Here is a 21,914-nt window from a genome sequence, read left to right as displayed (position 1 = left end):
TGATCTTGGAGTATTGAAATATCAAAAGAATGAACTATAAGAGAAAAGAGGGATAAATATTGTTAATGAGGGCACAGAAGTGTCTTTGGAGGACTCTAGAGGTTTAAAATTTATATACAATCTTGTTATCCTTTCATTGGTGCCTCTCTGAAAATTATTTAAATTTTGGATTTTAATATTTATCTAAAAAGGTCCAAAATAGCTATGAAAATATATTTCTAGAATATTTTCAAAATTATTACTGAAAACCAAATTTTACAATAAACTAATATAGTATCAAATTTTTAAAATAGAAAATAAAATTTCTATATAGGTTTGATAAAATTTGCTGGATAAGATTTTTTCCATAATTGTTTTATTTGAAGGTAATTAGCCAACTAAGAGATTCTGTATATATTTATTTCAGATACATTTCAATGTAACTTCATATTTTTAGATTTTATTTTAAGAAAACTTCCATTTGTTCTTATAATTAAAAAAAGAAAAAAATATTTTCAAAAGTTGTCAAATCTTATATTTCCCTTTGATGCTTATGTGAGACTATGACTAGATAATTCTTCCTACACTGTATGTAGTCTGAACGAATAAGTTTCAGCCATCCTTAAGATATTTTACTTAAATTTGAAATTATTATTTTTTAACTTGTAAATTGAATATTACAAATAATGTAGGGTTAATAATATAGGGTATATATATATATATATGCTTCTTCAAGGCTAGACGCATAGTTTCTGTTGAACTGGACATGTATATATCATGGGCCTGTGTATGTCACTTGAGACATATGTAATTTGGTTTTGTGTATGTCACTTGACTGGCCCATATATTGTTTTTCAAACTGAAACTCCTTTTATTACATCGTCGAGTTTATGTTTTCATTTTTGAGGTGTTTTGTTATTTGTTTTTTAGAAAATAATTTTGTTCAACAATCAACCTGTGTTGAGACTTGGCTATTTCAATTCCTAGGGATAATTTTTTGGTAACTTCAACTCATTATAATGCAATTAACTAATGAATGTGTGATCATCAGGTACAGTATGCTTACAATTGGGGGTTTTAAAATGTCTAATGAAATGTATAATGAAAAGGATAGAATTGTATAACTTAAGAATTTAGGCTAATCTACTAGATTCATGTTTCTGGTTGGCTTATGTTACTTATGCTGTATAAATACTCTATCTATCTTGGTTGATAAATAAGACGCTCTTTTACATCTTATCCCCTGTATATTAATAGAAGAACATTTGAAAAGTTATAACCCGAAGGTTATATTAATTAAAAAATTGCTCAGTTTAGGTGTTAGTTAATTAGCATAGCAATCAGTATGACGTGGCAGTCTCATACTCAGTTGAAGAACAAAGTTGGCCCAAAATATAGGTGGTGATTTCGTTAGGGATATATTTAATTTTTACCTAGGTTAATAAAGCACATTACTGCCATTTCCGTAAGCTACATAGGGTGAGAAAATAACCATTCGACTAAATGACTATTAACTTATTAAAAGAAATAATAAAGGACTATTACCTTAAACCAATTAAGAAATAAATGTCAAATATATAAGATTTGATAGAGACTTCGAGAATAGGGGATTAAGAAAAATCTTTATCACCAAAGCAAATTAACTACGTTAACCTAAATATGCCAAACTATATAGAAATTGAGTACGTAGATCAATTTTAAGGAAGTGAATTTCCACATGAATTATCTAAGTTAAAATAATATTTAGTTAACCTAGGCATCAATTTTAAGGAAATGAATTTCCACATGAATTCTCTAAGTTAAAATAATATTTAGTTAACCTAGGCATCAATTTTAAGCCTACGTTAACCTAGGCGATTATTGTTCAGTTTTCAAATGAATTCCCTGAGTTAAAATAATATTTAGTTTTAGGGAAAATGAATTTTTGCGAACCAGTTTTTATTTAATTTTACAAAATAATTTTAAATAGTACTATTACATCTTGTGGAAGAGCATAAAATAATTCGTCCAAATGCTGTGAGTAATTTTATGGTTACATAATAATTAATTTGCTTTTATGGTTCAGACTTTTAATGTATCACTAGGAGAGTCCACGCTTTGGGTGGGGTGAGACATGCATAAACATCATATATTCAAAGGAGGATTGTTCAATCTAGATTTTAGTCTTGTCTCGGCTCAGTTTTTCGATATTTTGGTTTATAAAAAATAGATATCATATTTATTTTGGTTCATTTTACATATTGTCAGTTTTTGATTTATTCAATTTTATACCAAAAATAACTTAAAGTATATTAATCTTCTACTACATTTTGTCAATTTTGATTTTGTGTGATTAAAAATAAAATTTATTAAATACTACTCTAATTTTTAAATAGAATGTTTTTTCTATTATATTTAACTATTAAAAATAATTGTTAAATAAATTATAGTTATTACAGATTTATAAGAAGAAAATAAAAATGATTAATAATATACTATATTTAAGACAAGTATTAAGTTAATAGTATTTAATTTAGAAACATTTAAAAAGTTGAGAAACAAATACTATTAACTTAATACTGTATGCACAAATATCTAATATAATTGCTTTGATACACAATTTGGTATGAGGTAAATATTATTATTTTTCAAATTAATATATTATTAATCATTTTTCTTTTTTCTTATAAATCTGTAATAACTATAATTTATTTAATAATTATTTTTAATAGTTAAATATAATAGAAAAAATTCTATTTAAGAATTAGATTAGTATTTAATAAATTTATTTTTAATCATATAAAATTAAATTGACAAAATGTAATAGAAGATAAATATAGTTTAATTTTTTTGGTATAAAATTAAATAAATCAAAAACCGACAATATGTAAACCGAACCGAACCAAAATAAATATGATTTTAATATGGTATCTAATTTTATAAATCAAAAGATCGAAAAACTGAGCCAAAACCAGACCAAAATCCGGATTGAACAATTCTACTTTGAATATATAATTTTTATGCCTAACTCACCCCATGCAAAGTGTAGATCTCATCCCAGTTCTATGGTATTAGAGAGCTTCTAGACTTTACTACTAAAAAAGGTTTAGTACATCTATCTACACTTTTATAATCCGAGACAAAAAGAGGATTCCGCTCTCCGACCCCGAAAATGATGGTCGATGAGATTAATGGTGAATAGGTCTATTATTTTGAGTTAAGATATTGGGATTATGTAGAAATTAATAGGTCATGCTATTATGATTATGGATACATTAGTTGACCATGTGCCTTGATCTTTAAAGAGTATGTAATAATATAAGCTTCCATATCGAGAGTTTCAATGAAAGATAAGTAATATATGTAAGAGCTTTAAACCAATTCACTTATAACCATTTAAGTTTTAAGTTGAAAGACCAAAACCAATTGATTTCCAAAATTCTAATTCACTTGTCGCTGTAAACCAATATATACTGAAAACTGTTGAGGTTCTGGTATAAAGGAGAAAAAGATTGAAAGTATTTCGTATCATTTTAGTATTTCTGACTTCACATTCTTACGGTTGTTTCCAGTGACGGAGGTAGAGTGGAGGGAAGGGGGGCAATTGCCCCGTATGAATTGTTCAAATAAATTTTATTTTCATTGATTTTTTGAAAATTTTATGATTAAGTATTAAAATCTATGCTAATGCCCCCCCCCCCCCATGATTTTATGTTCAAATTATATGTTACCCCTGATTAATTTTTTGTCTGGTTCTGCCACTGGCTGTCTCAATCTCTTTTTTTTTTGTTATATTTCTTTTTAAATTTCGATTGCGTCAAATGTTAAATGTTAAAAACTATATATTAAGATAAGTTTTGTGAAACAATTGGTGACGTAACCGGGCCTCGTGGTTTGGTGGTAAAAGAACCTCGGCTGAGGTGTCCGCCATCACGAGTTCGAACCCCGGCCACAGCGGATTTAACATGGTTTCCGTTTGACCTCCAGGATTTTCATCGCCAGTTCCGGTTGGATGCGGTGGGATAGTCGGACTAAGTGAGAGGTCCGGATACCTGGATTATCAAAAAAAAAAAAAAACAATTGGTGACGAGTTTTGATAGGAATAGCAAGAAACTGCTGAAGTGGGTTCCGTTTACGCCTTGATGTGTGGAGAATAAAAGTCATGGCCGCCCGCCATATATTTTACTCACGTGTCCACCTACTTTTCCTATGGGTATATATATAACATTATATCGTGTTCATTCATTCGTTCTGGATATAGTATTAGCTATTTCATGTGATATTAAATTAAACCCTGTTCGGAAACTCGCTAGGCGCAACGCGTGCAGCTGGCCTAGGCCTAGCGAGTTAACATAAAAGCGGGATAAATTCGGGGATTACGCGGGACGAAATTTTTGATATATTTAACTATTAGATCTATGAAATATTTACTTTAGCAAAAAAGACAACAAAGTCAATGTAGCCTAACGGTTTGGTAAGTTATAATGACTGCTCCTTCTTGAGTTCGAACACCATAATCACTATTTTTAATTTTTTTTCCTGTTTTTATTTAATAAAGGCCGGTATCGTAATTTCGCTTTTATCTTCTTCCTTCACCTCCAGACCTAGTTTCACGCAGCTTTTTCATTCCTCAACAATTTTCATCAAATTTTGGTATGATTTGCTTCGTTTCAGTTTCGTTTTCTTGTTATAAGTATCGATTTATGATAGATCTATGATATAGACATCGTTTCAAGTTTGAAAAAGTCAAAAACAGATTTTTTTCTTCTTACTCCGATTTTTCTGGCCGCGTAGAGTGTATTCGCCACGGAACTCTTCCGATCAGCATTGTAGCGGCGCGTAATCGTTTACTACGGGCGCGTTTTAGAAAAGGGAAATTAAATATGATGTTAACAAAAATAAAATAATATGCTACGTAGAAAGAGTTTTTTTTTTTTCACTTACGTAGATGCACACGCAGGCAGTCTGCCACTACTTGCTTTTTATTTTAGTGGCAGCCGGCAAGCCCTAGTTAAGCCGGCAAGCCCTAGTTAATTTTATAAAATAGTAGATTGCTGATTATAACAACACCACATGTTCTTTCAGCACATTTTCATAAAACATCGATATGCAAAGCAGTTATGGATCGTATGGTACAACATTTCTCAGATAAATATTACTTTGAGGTTTTTTTTTTGCCTGCGTGAAAAACACATTTACAAACCTTCGTATGATATATACTCCATTTGACACGATAATGCTTATCCTTATTTGAGCTTCCTTACACCAACAAAAAAAGTTTTCACATGTTTTGGTTTGTTTAATTGATAATATATGTTAGGCGTTGATCGATATAGTTTTTAGTTTAGGTTCTAATTATTTTAAAATCAAAATTTTCTTCATATTTCTTTCAGGATTGAAAGACTGGTTTCCCCAAGTATTAGGATTAACGGGTTTTATATCAGGCATTCTATTTTAGCTATAAAAAAATACTAGAGACTACTGAATTTTGATTTTTCTCGAAAACATTTATAAAAGACTTTAACTATATAGATTCATTATTCATTTAAGGTCTACATTAAAGTGTTTAATAGGCCACATTAAGGTCTACATTAAAGTGTTTAATAGGCCACATTACCGGTGTCCTCCGTTCCAAAAATTATTAAAACTAAAGGTAAGTCTATTTTAGTATTTGTATTGTTGAATGATTGGTTGCAATGTAGAAGTAGAAATGTAGCTATAAGATTTAGGCAGTAGTTTTTATTGTTATAGCTTTATGTTTTTGCTGTAGAAAAATACTACAATTTTTAAAGCACTTTAATAGTTGTTTTAATAAAAAAATAAAACATGAACAAACAAATAAAATAAAACGGTAGATGCTGTAGCAAGATTTTAATTTTTAGGATTAATACTTTAAAAATAAATAAAGCTAAAGTCCTAAGTTAAAGTCCAACCAATCATCATTTGTGTAATTTGATTTTACTTTTTATATATCATTCACATGTTTTCATTAATGTGTTGATGATAGACTATATATAGAGGTGTGCCTACAATGTATTGAAAAAAGCATTCGCTTCATGCTCCTAATTAATATGATCTTTTACTGTCCCAAAATTTAAAATAATTTCTAGTCTAATGATTTAAAATTATATTTGAAAACAAAAATTCCATGAGAGTCGACTAACTCAACCTTCTGAATTCATGTATATTTTCATATATAACATAATATAGCATATTTATATGATAAACTTATTTTTTTTATAGTGTTAGACTTGTGTATTTAGTGAAAGTGATATATCTTATTAGAAAATTATTTTTATTACAGTTATAAATAACTTTATTTTTAAAATTTGCCTTAGTTCCATAAAACTCGCACTGAAAAACTATATAGAGTACTGGTTTGATTCCACCAACTACAAAGTATGAAATATTATCAAACAAAATCTTTTGTTGTCCACCGAATCAACCCAAAAGCGTTACGATAATAGTGATACGCTTTTATAGTCTTTTTCCTTAATCATGGTTAATCTGTTTTGGAGTATTTTATTTGAGAGGATGTGGTTAGTGACACATTTGTTCCATTACTTTTTTTTCTACCTAAAATATTTGATAAGAGGTGATAAGTTCATAAAGTGTCAGCATATGATTAACAAATATAAAAAAACTATTATCACAATCCAAATTCAAACACGATGAAAATCGAGTTTGATAACTAAAGGGGTCAATTTTATAAATAAAAGAGAAATAGGAGGCAAAAAATGCGAAAGAATCTTCATTTAGACAGCTCAGCTCCACTGATCGGCTCGTGCTCGAGAGAGAGAGAGAGAGAGTAAACAACACTTTTACTTTGTTTATTTATTAATTTATTTGACTCTCTCTCTCTCTCTCTCTCTCTCTCTCTCTCTCAGACACTCACAGTCGGATATAAACGGAGACGACGCCGATGCGAAGCTGCTGAAAAGCTCTACCTTCCATCTCTTTTCTCCTCTTTCAAATCGCCATCATCGTTGACGAATTCAGGTGTGACGAATCGATTCGTCTTTCTTTCTCTTCGTTGATTCCCAGATTGCATAATTATTGTTGTTTTGATTAATTTGGAGTTGGAATTTTTGCGGAATTGTTTTTGCTCTGATTCTGGTTTGTGTTTGTCGTCTCCGGTTTAATGATCCAAATTTTTGATTTGTAATTATAATAAACCGAGATGACTTATGATGATGAAACGTAATAGTTGTTACAGGAAGTTTTCTATATAGACATGGCGCTCTTGTCTCAGGGAGGAGGAGCGTACACTGTTCCTTCTGGAACTCTATGCTCAAAGACTAGAGCTTTAGCAGTTTCTGGTGGTGTGGATGTGTTGAGGATGAAAGATAGCTTCTACTCCAGGAGTAAGAGAAGGAATCATCAGTTGATTGTTGCGGCTAGCCCTCCTACGGATGAGGCTGCTGTTGTTGCAGCTGAGCCGTTGACGAGAGATGATCTCATTGCCTATCTTGCCTCTGGCTGCAAATCAAAGGATAAATGGAGGTACTTTTTTGTTTGTTATGATGTATACTGCTGCTACCCTCAGATTGTTTTATCCATTTCGCTAACTTTGCAGAATAGGTACAGAACATGAGAAGTTTGGGTTTGAAGTCAACACTCTGCGCCCTATGAAGTATGATCAGATAGCTGAGCTGCTTAACAGTATCGCTGAGAGATTTGAGTGGGAGAAAGTCATGGAAGGTGACAAGATCATTGGTCTCAAGCAGGTAAAACATCTCCCTCAGCTGCTTCCTTTTGATATAAATGATTCTTATCTCTTTTGTTGTATCAGGGGAAGCAAAGCATTTCACTTGAGCCTGGTGGTCAGTTTGAGCTTAGTGGTGCTCCTCTTGAAACTCTGCATCAAACGTGTGCTGAAGTCAATTCACACCTTTATCAGGTAGTTTGAGAGATAGTAGTTGCCAATACTCTTACCCCTAAGATGTGATAAACAAACCAACTCTCTATATTGATATTAACAGGTAAAAGCTGTCGCTGAGGAGATGGGAATTGGTTTCTTGGGAATCGGTTTCCAGCCCAAATGGCGTAGGGAGGATATACCCATCATGCCAAAGGTATGAAGCATTTCTCTCTTCTCATTATTTAAAAAGGTTTCTATCTTTTTAGCTAATTCAGCTATCTCTGATTCTACATGTTCAGCGTTATGTTAATCTTATTGTTGTTTCTATAAGGTTATACTAGTATCATGTTTTTGTGGGATCTTGCAGTGAGATCTTAATATAATGTGATATGTGCAGGGGAGATACGACATAATGAGAAACTACATGCCGAAAGTTGGTTCCCTCGGACTTGATATGATGCTTCGAACGTGTACCGTTCAGGTTAGATGAACATTCTGACTTTTCATTACTGAGAAGTTCCTTCAACTAAACTTTCAGCTTCCACCAATAAACTTGTACTGAAACTTATTGACAGGTTAATCTGGATTTTAGCTCAGAAGCCGATATGATCAGGAAGTTCCGTGCTGGTCTTGCGTTGCAACCTGTGAGAAGCTCGAGCTCTTTTATGGCATAACCAAAAACTTGTTTTCTTAAACGATTAATGATTAACCATTGCCTCAATATTATCCAAACTGAACAGATAGCAACGGCTTTATTTGCAAATTCCCCTTTTACCGAAGGAAAGCCAAACGGGTTTCTCAGCATGAGAAGGTTTCTATATCTATCCACTATACTCGTTTAGTTATTGTTTCCCTTCCACGTTATAACTCTCTTATGTTTCGACAGCCACATATGGACAGACACTGACAAGGACCGCACAGGAATGCTACCTTTTGTTTTCGATGACTCTTTCGGGTGAGTATGCAACTGTTTATCCAAGAACAACCATTACGTTACACTGGTCAGTTTAATATGAGAACCTTGTAAAAAATAATAAGACTCTGTTTCGCATTATCGATTAATACAGTATGCTATTCTGCGGGTTCTCAGTATGATGATTTTGGATATATTTCATTCAAAGCGTTGGCTAATACTTGTACTACTCTGTCTTGTGTTCTTCTCTGGTTGGTATAGGTTTGAGCAGTATGTTGACTACGCACTTGATGTCCCTATGTACTTTGCCTACAGAAACAAGAAATACGTCGACTGTACTGGAATGACATTTCGGGTCAAAATCTTATCCTTAGTCTTGTCTAACAATAACAAATTGAAAACTATGGGATCTTCTTGAGCCATTTATAACCAAATCATTTTCTTAATACTGCAGCAATTTTTGGCTGGAAAGCTTCCTTGTCTCCCAGGTGAACTGCCAACATATAATGATTGGGAAAATCATCTGACAACAATATTCCCAGAGGTTTATCATCTATGCCTCAAAGAGCCCATTAATAAGCCAATGACTTTCAGTTCCATGTCGTATATTGAGCCATTACATTAATAGGTTCGGTTGAAGAGATACTTGGAGATGAGAGGTGCTGATGGAGGTCCTTGGAGGAGGTTGTGCGCTCTTCCAGCTTTTTGGGTAATTACATCTATTAGCTTACCTTGCTTTTCAAGTTATACCGGCCGTTGTTTTGATACTTTCTTCAAACCTCAGGTGGGTTTGTTATATGATGAGGACGTTCTCCAAGCTGTATTGGATCTGATAGCTGACTTGACTCCAGCAGAAAGAGAGATGCTAAGGAACAAAGTAAAACCGATACAAGCCACATTTACATTCTCTCTTATTCCACAGTTAGTAAACACCTCCTCTTAAACCATATCTTGATTTTGCAACAGGTTCCGGTAACTGGTTTAAAGACTCCGTTTAGAGATGGTTTGTTGAAGCATGTAGCTGAAGATGTCCTGAAACTCGCGAAGGTATGTTCATAATCATAAGCAACTCTCTTAGAAAACTTCAAGCCAGATACCTATCCGATCTAGTGCCTGGCTATAAAAAAAATTATTGTGTGCTTCTTACCTCAGGATGGTTTAGAGCGTAGAGGTTACAAGGAAGCAGGTTTCTTGAACGCTGTCGCTGAAGTGGTCAGAACAGGAGTCACACCTGCGGAGAATCTCTTGGAAATGTACAATGGAGAGTGGGGACAAAGCGTAGATCCTGTGTTCCAGGAACTGCTGTACTAAGGACTGGACTTCAAGGTGTGAGTTTATGCTATCTGAAGAACTCAAGTCTCAGGAATAAGTGTGTTTTATTTTTGTTGTAATCGGATTTGAAAACTGATTTTGTTTTTTAAGATTCGAAGCATCGAAAAAGTCGGAAGAAAATTATCTGGTATAATTCACAACTTCCAACACAATGATATGTGTTCTTTGGACTTAACTCGATGTCTCTTAATCTTAACATGAACGAGCAATGATCAATTGCTATAAATTTTTGAAGTTATATAATAGACTGACTTTCAGGGAAAACAAGTTTGGAGTACGAAACACAAAATACACACGATATATGCAGTGGTTCGTATTATATTAAAGTTATGTCCATTTTGAGACTGCAGAATTCAATCGAATTTGAGGTTCTTGAGGGATATTTTTTTTATATACTGTATGTGGGGTTTGATTGGTGATGGTGTACGAGAAAATATTATAATGCTATAGGAAAGGAGTAATACACGTGTCAGCTCGGAAGAAGGTCGTTAGAGTTGAATAAAGAGGGACACGTGCCAGAAGATTACGAGGCAGTTGGAGAAGTTTGTTACGCGGATGGAAACAGAGCGTTAAAAGGAAGCGGAAGACTAATTGTAGATTCATTCAGAAAAGTGTATTGTGATTTTCTCTTGAAACTATCTCTGAGTGTGTTCATCTTGTTGAGCTTTTGAGCTGTTTCTTCATTGTAAGCTCTTGGCCGATGAGAGTGATTCTTTGTATCTTATATTGAATTACTATTGAGATTACGTTTTATTGTATCAAAGGTATCAGACGTCATTCTATCCTCGGAATCTATGGCGGAAACGAGATCTCAGGCGTTGCTGAAGGAGGTCGTAGTTGAAGAAACGTTCGGCGGAAGGATTCAGGCATTAGAAGGAGCAATAACGGAGCAGCGAATGTTTGTTGAGACGAAGATCGCTGATATCTTCGAGGCGATTCGATTGATGCAAGTAAATACGAATTAGCAAAACGCATCGACGAGCGGCGATCGGAACAATGGTGATAGTCATCAGCGAGTTACTCAGACGACAGAGATCAACTACAACGACTATAATCGTCATCAGCGTCAACCAATTCATCCAGTTTATGCTGGTATGACGCGTTTGGCGAGAGTCGACTTTCCGTGATTTTCGGGGGAAAACGTGAAAGAATGATTGTTCAAAGTGGAGGAGTTCTTTGCGATCGATAACACACCGGTGGAGATACGAGTACGATTAGCATCGATTCACTTTGATCAGATGGCCGCCGCATGGCATCAATCGATTGTGCAATCAAAGGAGGATGCTTACGTAATTGAAGATTGGGAGCAGTATAAGGTGCTCTTGAAGGAAAGGTTCGAGGAATTTTTGGATGATCCGATAGCTGAGTTAAAAAAGCTGCAAGAAACTGAAGGAATTAGTCACTATCATGCCAAATTTGAGCTCATACGCAATAGAGTGAAGCTTTCGGAGAAATATTTGGTAAGTGCGTATCTTGCAGGATTGAACACTGATACTCAAATGCATGTGAGAATGTTTCAACCAAAATCTGTTCGGGAGTGCTTGATGTTGGGAAGATTATATGAGACAGCTCACCCTAGGAAGACTTCACAACAAAGTTGGTTTGGGGGAAAGACTAATAGCAACAATCAGAGAGGTTTATTGACTTATCAGAAACCATCGGAGATTAAGAAGCCTAATATGCTGGTGGATGAGAAACCAAAAGAAACGGTCCAACAACTGAAACCCTTTCTTTCGCAAGAGGAGATGAGTGCGAGAAGAGCAAAAGGATTGTGCTATCATTGTGATGAAAAGTACACTCCGGGGCACTATCTTAAACACAAGAAGACTCAATTGTATATGATGGAAGCTGAGGAGAAAGATGAGTTTTATGAAGCGACAGAAGAACAGTTAACAGAGGGAAATGAAGGAGATATAGCACAAATTTCGGTGAGTGCTGTTGCAGGTATAACTGAGAACTATAGAACAATGAAAGTAAGGGGTTTACATGGAAAGAAGACCCTCTACATTCTCATTGATTCTGGTTCCACACATAACTTCATGGATCCAATCATGGCTGAGAAGTTGGGATGTTCTGTTTTACCGCCAAGGATGACTAGAGTGGCAGTAGCAGATGGAGGAAAGCTTCAGGTCAGAGGAAGAATTGAGCAGTTTGAGTGGCGTTTTCAAAACACAACTTTCAAGCAAGATATGATGTTGATTCCATTGGGAAACTGTGACATGGTGTTAGGAGTGCAGTGGCTTGCTACATTGGGGCCCATTACTTGGGACTTCTTACAGTCGGAAATGCAATTCAAGGTTGAAAAGAAACGGGTGGTTCTACATGGTATTAAGGAAGGAAACATCAAAGAAGTAAAAACAACTAAGATGGATAAGTTGTGTGATGATCAAGCTCAGATTTCACTGATCTATATTCAACAGGCAGATATGAGGGACGAAGTGGAATTGTATGCAGTAGAGGGTGATGATCAGGAGAAATGTCCTGAACTATAGAAGATAATAGGGGATTATGAGGATATCTTTGCGGAGCCTACTAAGTTGCCTCCTCGCAGAGGTCAGCATGATCATAAGATTCCGTTGATGGAAGGATCTAACCCTGTTAATCAACGACCGTATAGATATGCTGTATACCAGAAGAACGAAATTGACAAAATGGTGCAGAGCTTACTGGATGCAGGAACTATACAGACGAGTTCAAGTTCTTACGCTTCCCCGGTTGTCTTGGTTAAGAAGAAAGATGGGACTTGGCGTCTTTGTGTAGACTATAGAAACCTCAATGGAATGACAATCAAAGACCGGTTTCCGATTCCTCTAATTGAAGATCTGATGGATGAGCTGGGAGGATCGAAGATATACTCCAATATAGACTTGCGAGCTGGTTATCATCAGGTGAGGATGGATCCTAATGATATTCACAAAACGGCTTTCAAAACTCACAGTGGTCACTATGAGTATATAGTGATGCCATTTGGATTAACCAATGCACCAGCAACATTTCAACAACTGATGAATTCAGTATTCAAGAAGTTTCTCATAAAGTTTGTTCTAGTCTTCTTTGATGACATACTTATCTACAGTAATTCTGTGGAAGAACACATTCAACATTTGGCTGCCGTGTTTGAGGTAATGAGGCAGAACAATCTGTATGCAAAAAGAAGCAAATGTGAATTTGCCACAGAAAGAGTGGAGTATTTGGGTCACTTTATTGAAGCAAAAGGGGTTTCTACTGATCCGAATAAAGTGAAAGCAGTAAAGGAATGGCCTAAACCACTTAATCTGAAGCAATAAAGGGGATTCCTTGGTTTGGCTGGTTACTATAGGCGATTTGTGATGCATTTTGGTGGTATAGCTCGACCCTTGACGGCTCTCACTAAGAAAGATTCTTTTATATGGTCTGAGGAAGCACAAGAAGCCTTTGGAGAACTTAAGAGAGCTTTGTGTGAAGCTCCAGTGTTGGCTTTACCCAATTTTGAGAAACAGTTTGTAGTGGAGACAGATGCGTGTGGGAATGGCATAGGGGCTGTGTTGATGCAGGATGGTCATCCTTTAGCTTATATCAGTCGCCACCTCAAAGGAAAGCAGTTACACCTCTCAATATATGAAAAAGAATTGTTGGCTGTGGTGTTTGCAGTGCAGAAGTGGAGACACTATTTACTCAACGCCCATTTCATAATCAGAACAGATCAAAGAAGCTTGAAGTACCTGTTGGAGCAGAGGTTAAATACTCCAATTCAGCAACAATGGTTGCCAAAGCTTATGGAGTTTGATTATGAAATCCAGTACAGGCAAGGCAAAGATAATTTGGCGGCAGATGCTTTATCTCGAGTTGAGGGTTCAGAAGTGTTGAGTATGGCCTTATCAGTAACAGATTGTGAGTTGTTGCAGAACATTCAAGAGGGTTATGATAAGGATCCGATAACTAAAAAGATAATTGAAGAGTTGGAAGTGAAGCCTGATTCTCACAAACATTTCTCATGGACACAGAAGACTCTACGGAGGAAGAGTAAACTAGTGGTACCAGCAGTAAGTGAGTTACGAAACAAGATCTTGGAATGGCTTCATGGTTCAGGAAGCAGTGGCCATTCAGGAAGAGATGCAACACACCAACGGGTTAAAAGCTTGTTTTACTGGAAAGGAATGAGTAAAGAGATACAAGCCTACATACGAAGATGTAATGTGTGTCAGCAATGTAAGCATGAGACAGTTGCTCCGCCGGGTTTGATTCAACCTCTACCAATACCGACTACAGTTTGGACTGATATTTCCATGGATTTTATCGATGAACTTCCTAACTCTTTTGGTAAATCAGTTATATTTGTAGTGGTGGATCGTCTCAGTAAAGCGGCTCATTTTATGGCGTTGAAACATCCTTACACTGCTGCATCAGTGGCTCAAGTCTTCTTGGATAATGTGTTTCGTTTACACGACTTCCCTCAGACTATAGTCAGTGACCGTGATTCTGTGTTTCTCAGTGACTTTTGGAATGAATTGTTTACTCTTCATGGCGTTTCTTTGAATTACTCTACAGCCTATCATCCTCAAAGCGATGGCCAGACAGAGGTAGTCAACAAGTGCCTCGAAACATACCTCAGATGCATGACAAGTGAGCGTCCTCAACTGTGGAGTAAGTGGTTACCACTAGCAGAGTATTGGTACAATACTACCTTTCATTCAGCAACAAGGATCACCCCCTTTGAAGCAGTTTATGGTCATGCTCCTCCGTTACATCTTCCTTACTTACCTGGGGAATCAAAGGTCGCTGTGGTAGCCAAATCTATGCAAGACAGAGAGGATATGATCTTGATGTTACAGTTTCATCTCTTGAGGCTCAGCACAGAATGCATCAAAATGCTGACTTGCATCGCACGGAACGTTCGTTTGACATTGGTGATTATGTGTATGTCAAGTTGCAACCGTACCGTCAACAATCTACAGTCATGAGATCAAACAACAAGCTCTCCCCAAAGTTCTTTGGTCCTTACAAGATCATTGATCGTTGTGGAGAAGTAGCCTATAAGCTAGAGTTACCGGCTTCATCTCTAATTCATCCAGTGTTCCATGTTTCTCAGCTAAAGGTGTTAGTGGGAAATGTGAATACTTCTACTCAGTTACCAGCGTTTCCTTCGGATGTTTTGGTCAAGCAACCGGAGAAGATACTTGCACGGAAGATGGTTAAAAGACAAGGGAAAGCTGCAACTCAGGTATTGGTGAAATGACTGAATCAGGGCGAGGAGGAAGCTACTTGGGAGTTCTTTTATGAGTTGCAGAAGAAGTACCCAAACTTTGAACCTTGTGGTCAAGGTTCTTCGAACAGGGAGGATTTGCTATAGGAAAGGAGTAATACACTTGTCAGCTCGGAAGAAGGTCGTTAGAGTTGAATAAAGAGGGACACGTGCCAGAAGATTACGAGGCAGTTGGAGAAGTTTGTTACACGGATGGAAACAGAGCGTTAAAAAGAAGCGGAAGACTAATTGTAGATTCATTCAAAAAAGTGTATTGTGATTTTCTCTTGAAACTATCTCTGAGTGTGTTCATCTTGTTGAGCTTTTGAGCTGTTTCTTCATTGTAAGCTCTTGGCCGATGAGAGTGATTCTTTGTATCTTATATTGAATTACTATTGAGATTACGTTTTATTGTATCATATAATGATAATTATGATGAGTAAGATAGTGATTAACCTTGATTGCTTTAAACTTTTAATAGCAGTGGTGTTAATATCATAAGTTCGTGCTCTATGTCCAAATCTTAAACATGTTTTAATGTCTCAGTTTCTTTGACGATTCCACGGTTATAGATTAAACAAGGCTACAAAATATGCATAAGAAAATCCTCCAAATTACTGGAAACACCAATTATATTTTCGTCAAACACTGAAGAGACACGAGATAATTATTTGACATATATCTAGTTTTAGCAAGGATTTGAAGAAGTCTGAAATTATGGAAAACAATATATATTTTATTCATGGTCAAAGTAACTCTTCTTACCGATAGTAAAAACCAAAAACATGTGAGTAAAATATTTAAGAGGAAAACAAATTAATCTGGTAGATGGTTACGATACGACGAGTTTTAGGTGGGAATATGCAATTCAGAAATTCAACTCAATTTGAAAGAATTGAAGTGTCCATAAAAAAACTATATTGTTCAATTATGTATTTCATCAATTCTTTTAAATTATTGGATTATGTGTTTGAAATTATTCAACTAAAGTACTTTAAATTTTAGTTTACTCAATACACTAATCTTTATATAGTATTAAAATGATTATGGTTTTATTATTTTTATCTGTGAATTTTTTGTTCCTTCTTAGTGCATTTTATATAAAGATTCAAAATAAAATTTAAAAGGATTGGTTTATATTTAATTGTATTCTTTAAAATCTAAAATGAAAGAATTAAACAAAAGCATTAAAATCTTTAAATACTTCAAATCTATTATTTATGTCGTCAATTGAATTCTTCCAAAATTAATTAAATGTTTAAATCCAATACCACCTCATATGTATCTATCTACCAAACTTTAAGTGCATGATGATTATTATGCCAAGATATTAGAATATGTAAGTAAATATTTGGTTTTTGAATTTCTGAAAATTTTGGCCAACGTTATTCCATTGGTTATTGGGTTATTTCCTAACAAATTCGTTATAATTGACGACCGAGTTTGTGAACAATGCTTTAATTTGATGTTTCAGCAACTTAAGATCCTCCTCAGTTTCCGTTCGTGATATACACTTGACCTTAAGTTTCGAGTATCTTCGCGGTCTGCAAGTAACGATTCTTGATTCTTCAAATTCTTGGGGAGAAAAGAAACAAAAGTAGAATAAGAAGACACTCCCCAATAATAGAGTGGTTCACAAAACAATCTTGATGATCATCAATTACCATATCACTCTTAAGAGTTTTGTGTCCGCAAGTTCCATGCCACCAAGTAACGGTTTTTCAGACTCCATATATAGACAACATTGCCATCCACTGGATGCATTGCCAAGGTGCATAATAACCTATATCAGACTATGAGATAAATGTAAGGTGGATTTCCCACAAAAAAGTTGCCAAAGTTCTTCATTGTTTTTCAACCTCCATACCTTCAAAACACCGCATATCTCTTGCCCTAATGTTCTGATGTACATAACAAACCTTCGGATGTAGAAAAGGCTCTTTTGTACTTTTGATCCTAATGATCTTGGAGAGGTATAACCAACAACTCATCAGAAAGCTCAAAATCTATTTGGGGTAAGGGATGTGACAAGGGCAACGTCGCTGCTTGGAAGTCCAAATCCCTGTCTCAGACGAATGGATATAAAAGTTCTAACAAGTCGGAGATTTTGGTGGTGATTGGTTAATGATGTAGAAGCTGCACACAACATTACTATACCTACATCACTGATTTGACAGCATTCAGACTCTGTTAACTTTTTTGTTTCTACATCACTGCTTTAAATTTACGGATGTACAACAGCTCTAGAGAGCAATATATCTACAGTCTAGGTTTATGGGCTTTCAAAGTATATTTACATTAGCTTTATTCCAATATTAATTTGTAAACATTAAAACCCTAGTTCTTCGTATCATTCATCTGTTTTTTTTTTCTTTTCTGCTTTTAAGTTTGATTTGGCAATTACTATCTTATTGTTATTCTTATGGTTATATATGTATTTGTGTATTATGTCAAATTTATTTTTATTAAAATTTTAAATTAGTCTATTTTATGGAAAATTTTAAATTATCATTTTATTAATTAATTAGAATTAGAAATTATATAAATCTTATGATGTATTTATTAATAAAAAATTTATACATGTATATAATATAATATACAGCTAAGTTATACCAATCATACTTTAAAAAATAAAATCTACAGTTACAGCAAAAAAATCTACAGCAATAATCCTACAATAAAAAAAGTAAAGCTACAGCTTCTACGAATCAACCCCTCTATGCCAATCCTTACTTTAAGGGTCCGATTGGTAATGACTGTAGCTTTAAAATCTTTGTTGTTGAAAAAAATCTGTAGACTTTTTGCTGTGGCTTTAGATTTTAGTCCTGTAGAATTTTATGGAAAGTACTAAAAAATTCCTTTAGATATTTGGCTCTGCAGAGCACTTGTACAGCTGTAGGTTATTTCAAGAGCTGTGGTTTCAAAAAAAAATTTAAAGCTTGATTGCTCTGAATTTGGTACTGTAGAAATAAATAGGACTGTGGACTGCACATACAGCAACTACCAATCACCCCCTGAAACTCAAAACGACTCTGTCCTCAGTCCAAGCCCGTCACCAGACCAAACCTAGAGGAATTTTCATAAGGACAAGAAGGGATTTCAACCCACTGTTGTAATAATAGATTTTACCAACAAAGGAGCCATAACCCGTTCCTCCCATCAAAACCAATCCGTTGGAAGAGGCCGAACTAGCGAACGCACCAATATTCCGTCAGGAATCATCTTGCTTCTCTCTATGGATTAGGGTTTCAGGGTTAACTTCTGGAGTCAGAGATTGAAGAAGACGCGATTAATGTTCGTTGGTTTGATATAAATAAATTTGTTTTTTTAAAGTATATTAACTAGATTTTGACTCGCGCTTTAAAGTTTATTTATTTATTTTTTTTCAATTGACAAATATTTAGTAAATGTCATATTTCATATATTTGTGCTTTATTTTATAAAAGACTTAAACTTTTTATCTTTCTTTATCGTGTTTCATTTTAAATGACTATTTATGTTTAAAAAATTAAACTTTATTTCTTTAATGAATTAAGTTGGTATAACTCTGATAAATTAATTTTATTATGTGGTTAATATTTTTGATAAAAAAATTAATATTTTTGATAAAAAAATTAATATTTCTAATAAAAAAATTAATATTTTTAATAAAAAAAATTATATACTTTTAATAAAGATTTATACTTTTTAATGAAAAAAATCAATTTTTTTAATGAATGCTTAAATTATATTAAGAAAAGAAAAAAATAATTTAGAATGGTTGAAAAAAAATTATTTGAACTTGGACTCAATGGTCCAAAGGAAAAAAAAATGTGAAAATTGGAACTGATTTCTTAATCGGCCCAAATGGCTCAAGAGAGATTTGATGTGGACAGTGAGCTGGATCCGAAAGAAATGACCCAATATAGATATGTTATTAATATTACTTGATTGCCTTTAATGAAACATACAATGTTAGTAAAGAAATAACAGGTTAAGGTAAAAAGGACAGTAAGATCCTGTTTTAATAGTATAGATTTTCCGATACGATCACCCACTGACAACTTTTATGCCCTATGTATGAATCCTTAAAGCCATAATGCCAATAATTCCATTAAAATATAGAGTATTTGCATTATATATATGACTTGAACACATACCCGAGCATCATTATTTTATGACCAAAAGACGTTTTGGTTCTCGTGTGTGTTCTCTCGATCGAATATCAAGGTACTGACAGTAAACCTGACCAACCAAGTCCCTTCAACGCCGGGAAGCAACTACTCGACAACGAATATACTCCCTACCCATGAATATACCCTCTTTCCTCGCTCGGCTTTCCTCAAGCTTTTTACTTACGTTAAACTTTAATAAAAAAATCAATACTAAAAAGTTAAAACAAATACTAAATGAATATATTTTATATTGAGCATCCCGATTGAAAATATCTCAATAAACATTTAATATATCTATCTATAGCTATTAATATATTTTGAATCCAAACCAATTTTAATTTTTAGAATCATAAAAAACACATTTTTAACAAATAATAACGAAATATACCAATACATTTTTAACAAATAATAAAAACAGCACATTTTTATAGTAATATATTTATATTTTAAAAATTAAAAATAGTTTGTTATGAATAGAAAAAAAAACTAGATAATATACAACATAGATATATTACATCATTTATTATGAATATATATATATATATTAGCTTGAAATGACTATGTAATGTCATTTATCATATTTTATAATTTATATACATGTGAATAATTATAGGAATACAAAAATATATTTACTATAAAAAAATCAAATATATTTAATAAAATTAGTGTAAAAATTATATTTTAAAAACTAATTAGTCTCATCATTTTGAAAATTCTAATTATTTATTCGAATTAGATAGTGTATTGGTCTTCAAATATAATAAAATAGTCATGATTTACGCAAATATGTAGTTTATTAATATTAAAGAATTAGTATTACGTTTTCATGCTACTATTCAATTTAAAAAAATAGTAATGAAATGGCTATTTTTTTTCAAATCGTTTGAATTAGCAAGTTTATTGATGAAAAACACTAAAATATTGAAAACTATGGTCGGTCCGTCCTACGGGCGGGATCAATATTCGAAATTAATTGAAATAGTTTGAGTAAATAACTATAATTATTTTTATTAATTAAAAAATAGTTGTTAAACTTTGTACTTGTTTTTCTTGTTTTTTTGAAGTCTTGCTATTTTGATAATTAGTTAGGTTTTCTTTTTTCCTTTTTCCTTGGGGTGACATTACATCCGTTTTTGCTGAGATTTTATGTTGTACTGTAAGTTATTATTACATAATAACCTATGGGGTGCATTTCATATTTATTGTAATTGATTGTTTTTATATAAGTGAGAATTTATTAATATTGTGTACGTTCTGGTTGAGATGTGAGAATAAATTGATGGACAATAGTTTTAGGGGTTGTTAACTTTTTTTTTTTATGTATTCGTTATGTCTTTTACTTAAAAAAATGTTTAGAAATTATAAGCTGCTAAACTCCCATTGAAATTTGTGATTGAAGTTTAATTAATTATAACAAAATAGTAATGATTACAGAAACATAATAAATATAGAAAAATATAATGAACGTAAATTTGGATTCAGTATGATTGTTCAGACTCTGTTGGCGTTCGGGTTAGATTTTTTGGATTTCGGTTCTCTTTTATAACACCTCATAGGTCTCATTCTAGTAAATTTTCAAGTACGGGTCGGGTTCGGATATAACACATCGGGTTCGGGTCAGTTTTGTATCACATCATAGAACCCATAAAGTAATCATATATCATTCGGATTCGGGTTATATCGGATCGGTTCGGATATACCCGAAATAAAATCTAAAATTTAAAAGTAAAACATAAGAAATATATATTTATTTATATATAATTAAGTATTTAAGGTAGTTATTTAAATTTTAAATACTTTTGTTAGATAACATATCAAAATAAATATGAAATTGAATATTTGAAGTATATATTCATGTTTCATATAATTATATTGTATATTATTTTGGACATTCGGATCGGTTTCTTCGGATATTTTTTTGGATTTTTCGGTTTTTTCGTTTTTTCGGGTTACCCGTTCGGGTTTGATTAATAACACTTCGGGTTCGGATATGTTCTGTACCACCTTAAAAGATCCAATCGGATATTTTTTACATTTCGGACCGGATATGGATCGGGTTTTTCGGTTCGGATTCGGTTCGGATTTCGGGTTACGGATATTATGCCCATGCCTAGTTCAGAGCATAATGATTTGATATATCTGAAATTCACAAACTAAAAAATAAAATTGAATGCTTTAAATTATTTGAGACAAACTCTTAATTACGGTGCTTAGGTTTAGAGGATATTTTTATAAGTTAATGAATGAAAGCTTTCACGATCCATAATGCCTTTCTGAATCAAAGAAATCACATAACATGTTTAATTTTAATATATTTTTCAATGACTTTTCTCTAATTAGTCGACAGTGGAAACCAATTAGAACTGGATTTCATACACTTGACCTAACATAACGGTTGCAGATCTTAGTACTAATCAGGGATCAATCAATCAGTCTTAATTTAGTGAAGTTGTATATGGGGTTGTTTTGAACAAA

The 21,914-nt window shown here is 33.5% G+C and overlaps 1 protein-coding gene across 2 annotated transcripts; it reads left to right on the top strand.

Moving 5' to 3' along the window:
* Positions 1-6,759: 6,759 nt before the first annotated feature.
* Positions 6,760-10,239, top strand: LOC106440458 (glutamate--cysteine ligase, chloroplastic). Of its 2 annotated transcripts, none has more exons than XM_048763050.1 (15): positions 6,760-6,957; positions 7,166-7,461; positions 7,535-7,685; positions 7,751-7,858; positions 7,941-8,033; positions 8,217-8,300; positions 8,395-8,463; positions 8,560-8,630; positions 8,706-8,774; positions 8,994-9,087; positions 9,187-9,276; positions 9,361-9,441; positions 9,517-9,609; positions 9,699-9,779; positions 9,885-10,239. In XM_048763050.1, the coding sequence occupies exons 2-15, from the start codon at positions 7,193-7,195 to the stop codon at positions 10,041-10,043; spliced, it is 1,512 nt and encodes a 503-aa protein (XP_048619007.1). In that variant the 5' UTR covers positions 6,760-6,957; positions 7,166-7,192; the 3' UTR covers positions 10,044-10,239. The 2 variants fall into 2 exon arrangements, with proteins under 2 accessions (XP_048619007.1, XP_013737584.1); XM_013882130.3 differs by having other exon boundaries at positions 6,778-6,957; positions 7,175-7,461.
* Positions 10,240-21,914: the final 11,675 nt, after the last annotated feature.

This window comes from Brassica napus, chromosome C7 (assembly GCF_020379485.1).
Source record: "Brassica napus cultivar Da-Ae chromosome C7, Da-Ae, whole genome shotgun sequence".
Taxonomy (NCBI): domain Eukaryota; kingdom Viridiplantae; phylum Streptophyta; class Magnoliopsida; order Brassicales; family Brassicaceae; genus Brassica; species Brassica napus.
This window is presented reverse-complemented; position numbering and strand designations above follow the sequence as displayed.

Bases quoted from the DNA above. Each gene is read 5' to 3' on its own strand.
- LOC106440458 (XM_048763050.1), top strand. From the start codon at position 7,193: ATGGCGCTCTTGTCTCAGGGAGGAGGAGCGTACACTGTTCCTTCTGGA. The intron at 8,631-8,705 runs GTTTCTATATCT...ATGTTTCGACAG, and splicing joins GGGTTTCTCAGCATGAGAAG to CCACATATGGACAGACACTG. The intron at 8,775-8,993 runs GTGAGTATGCAA...TGGTTGGTATAG, and splicing joins GTTTTCGATGACTCTTTCGG to GTTTGAGCAGTATGTTGACT.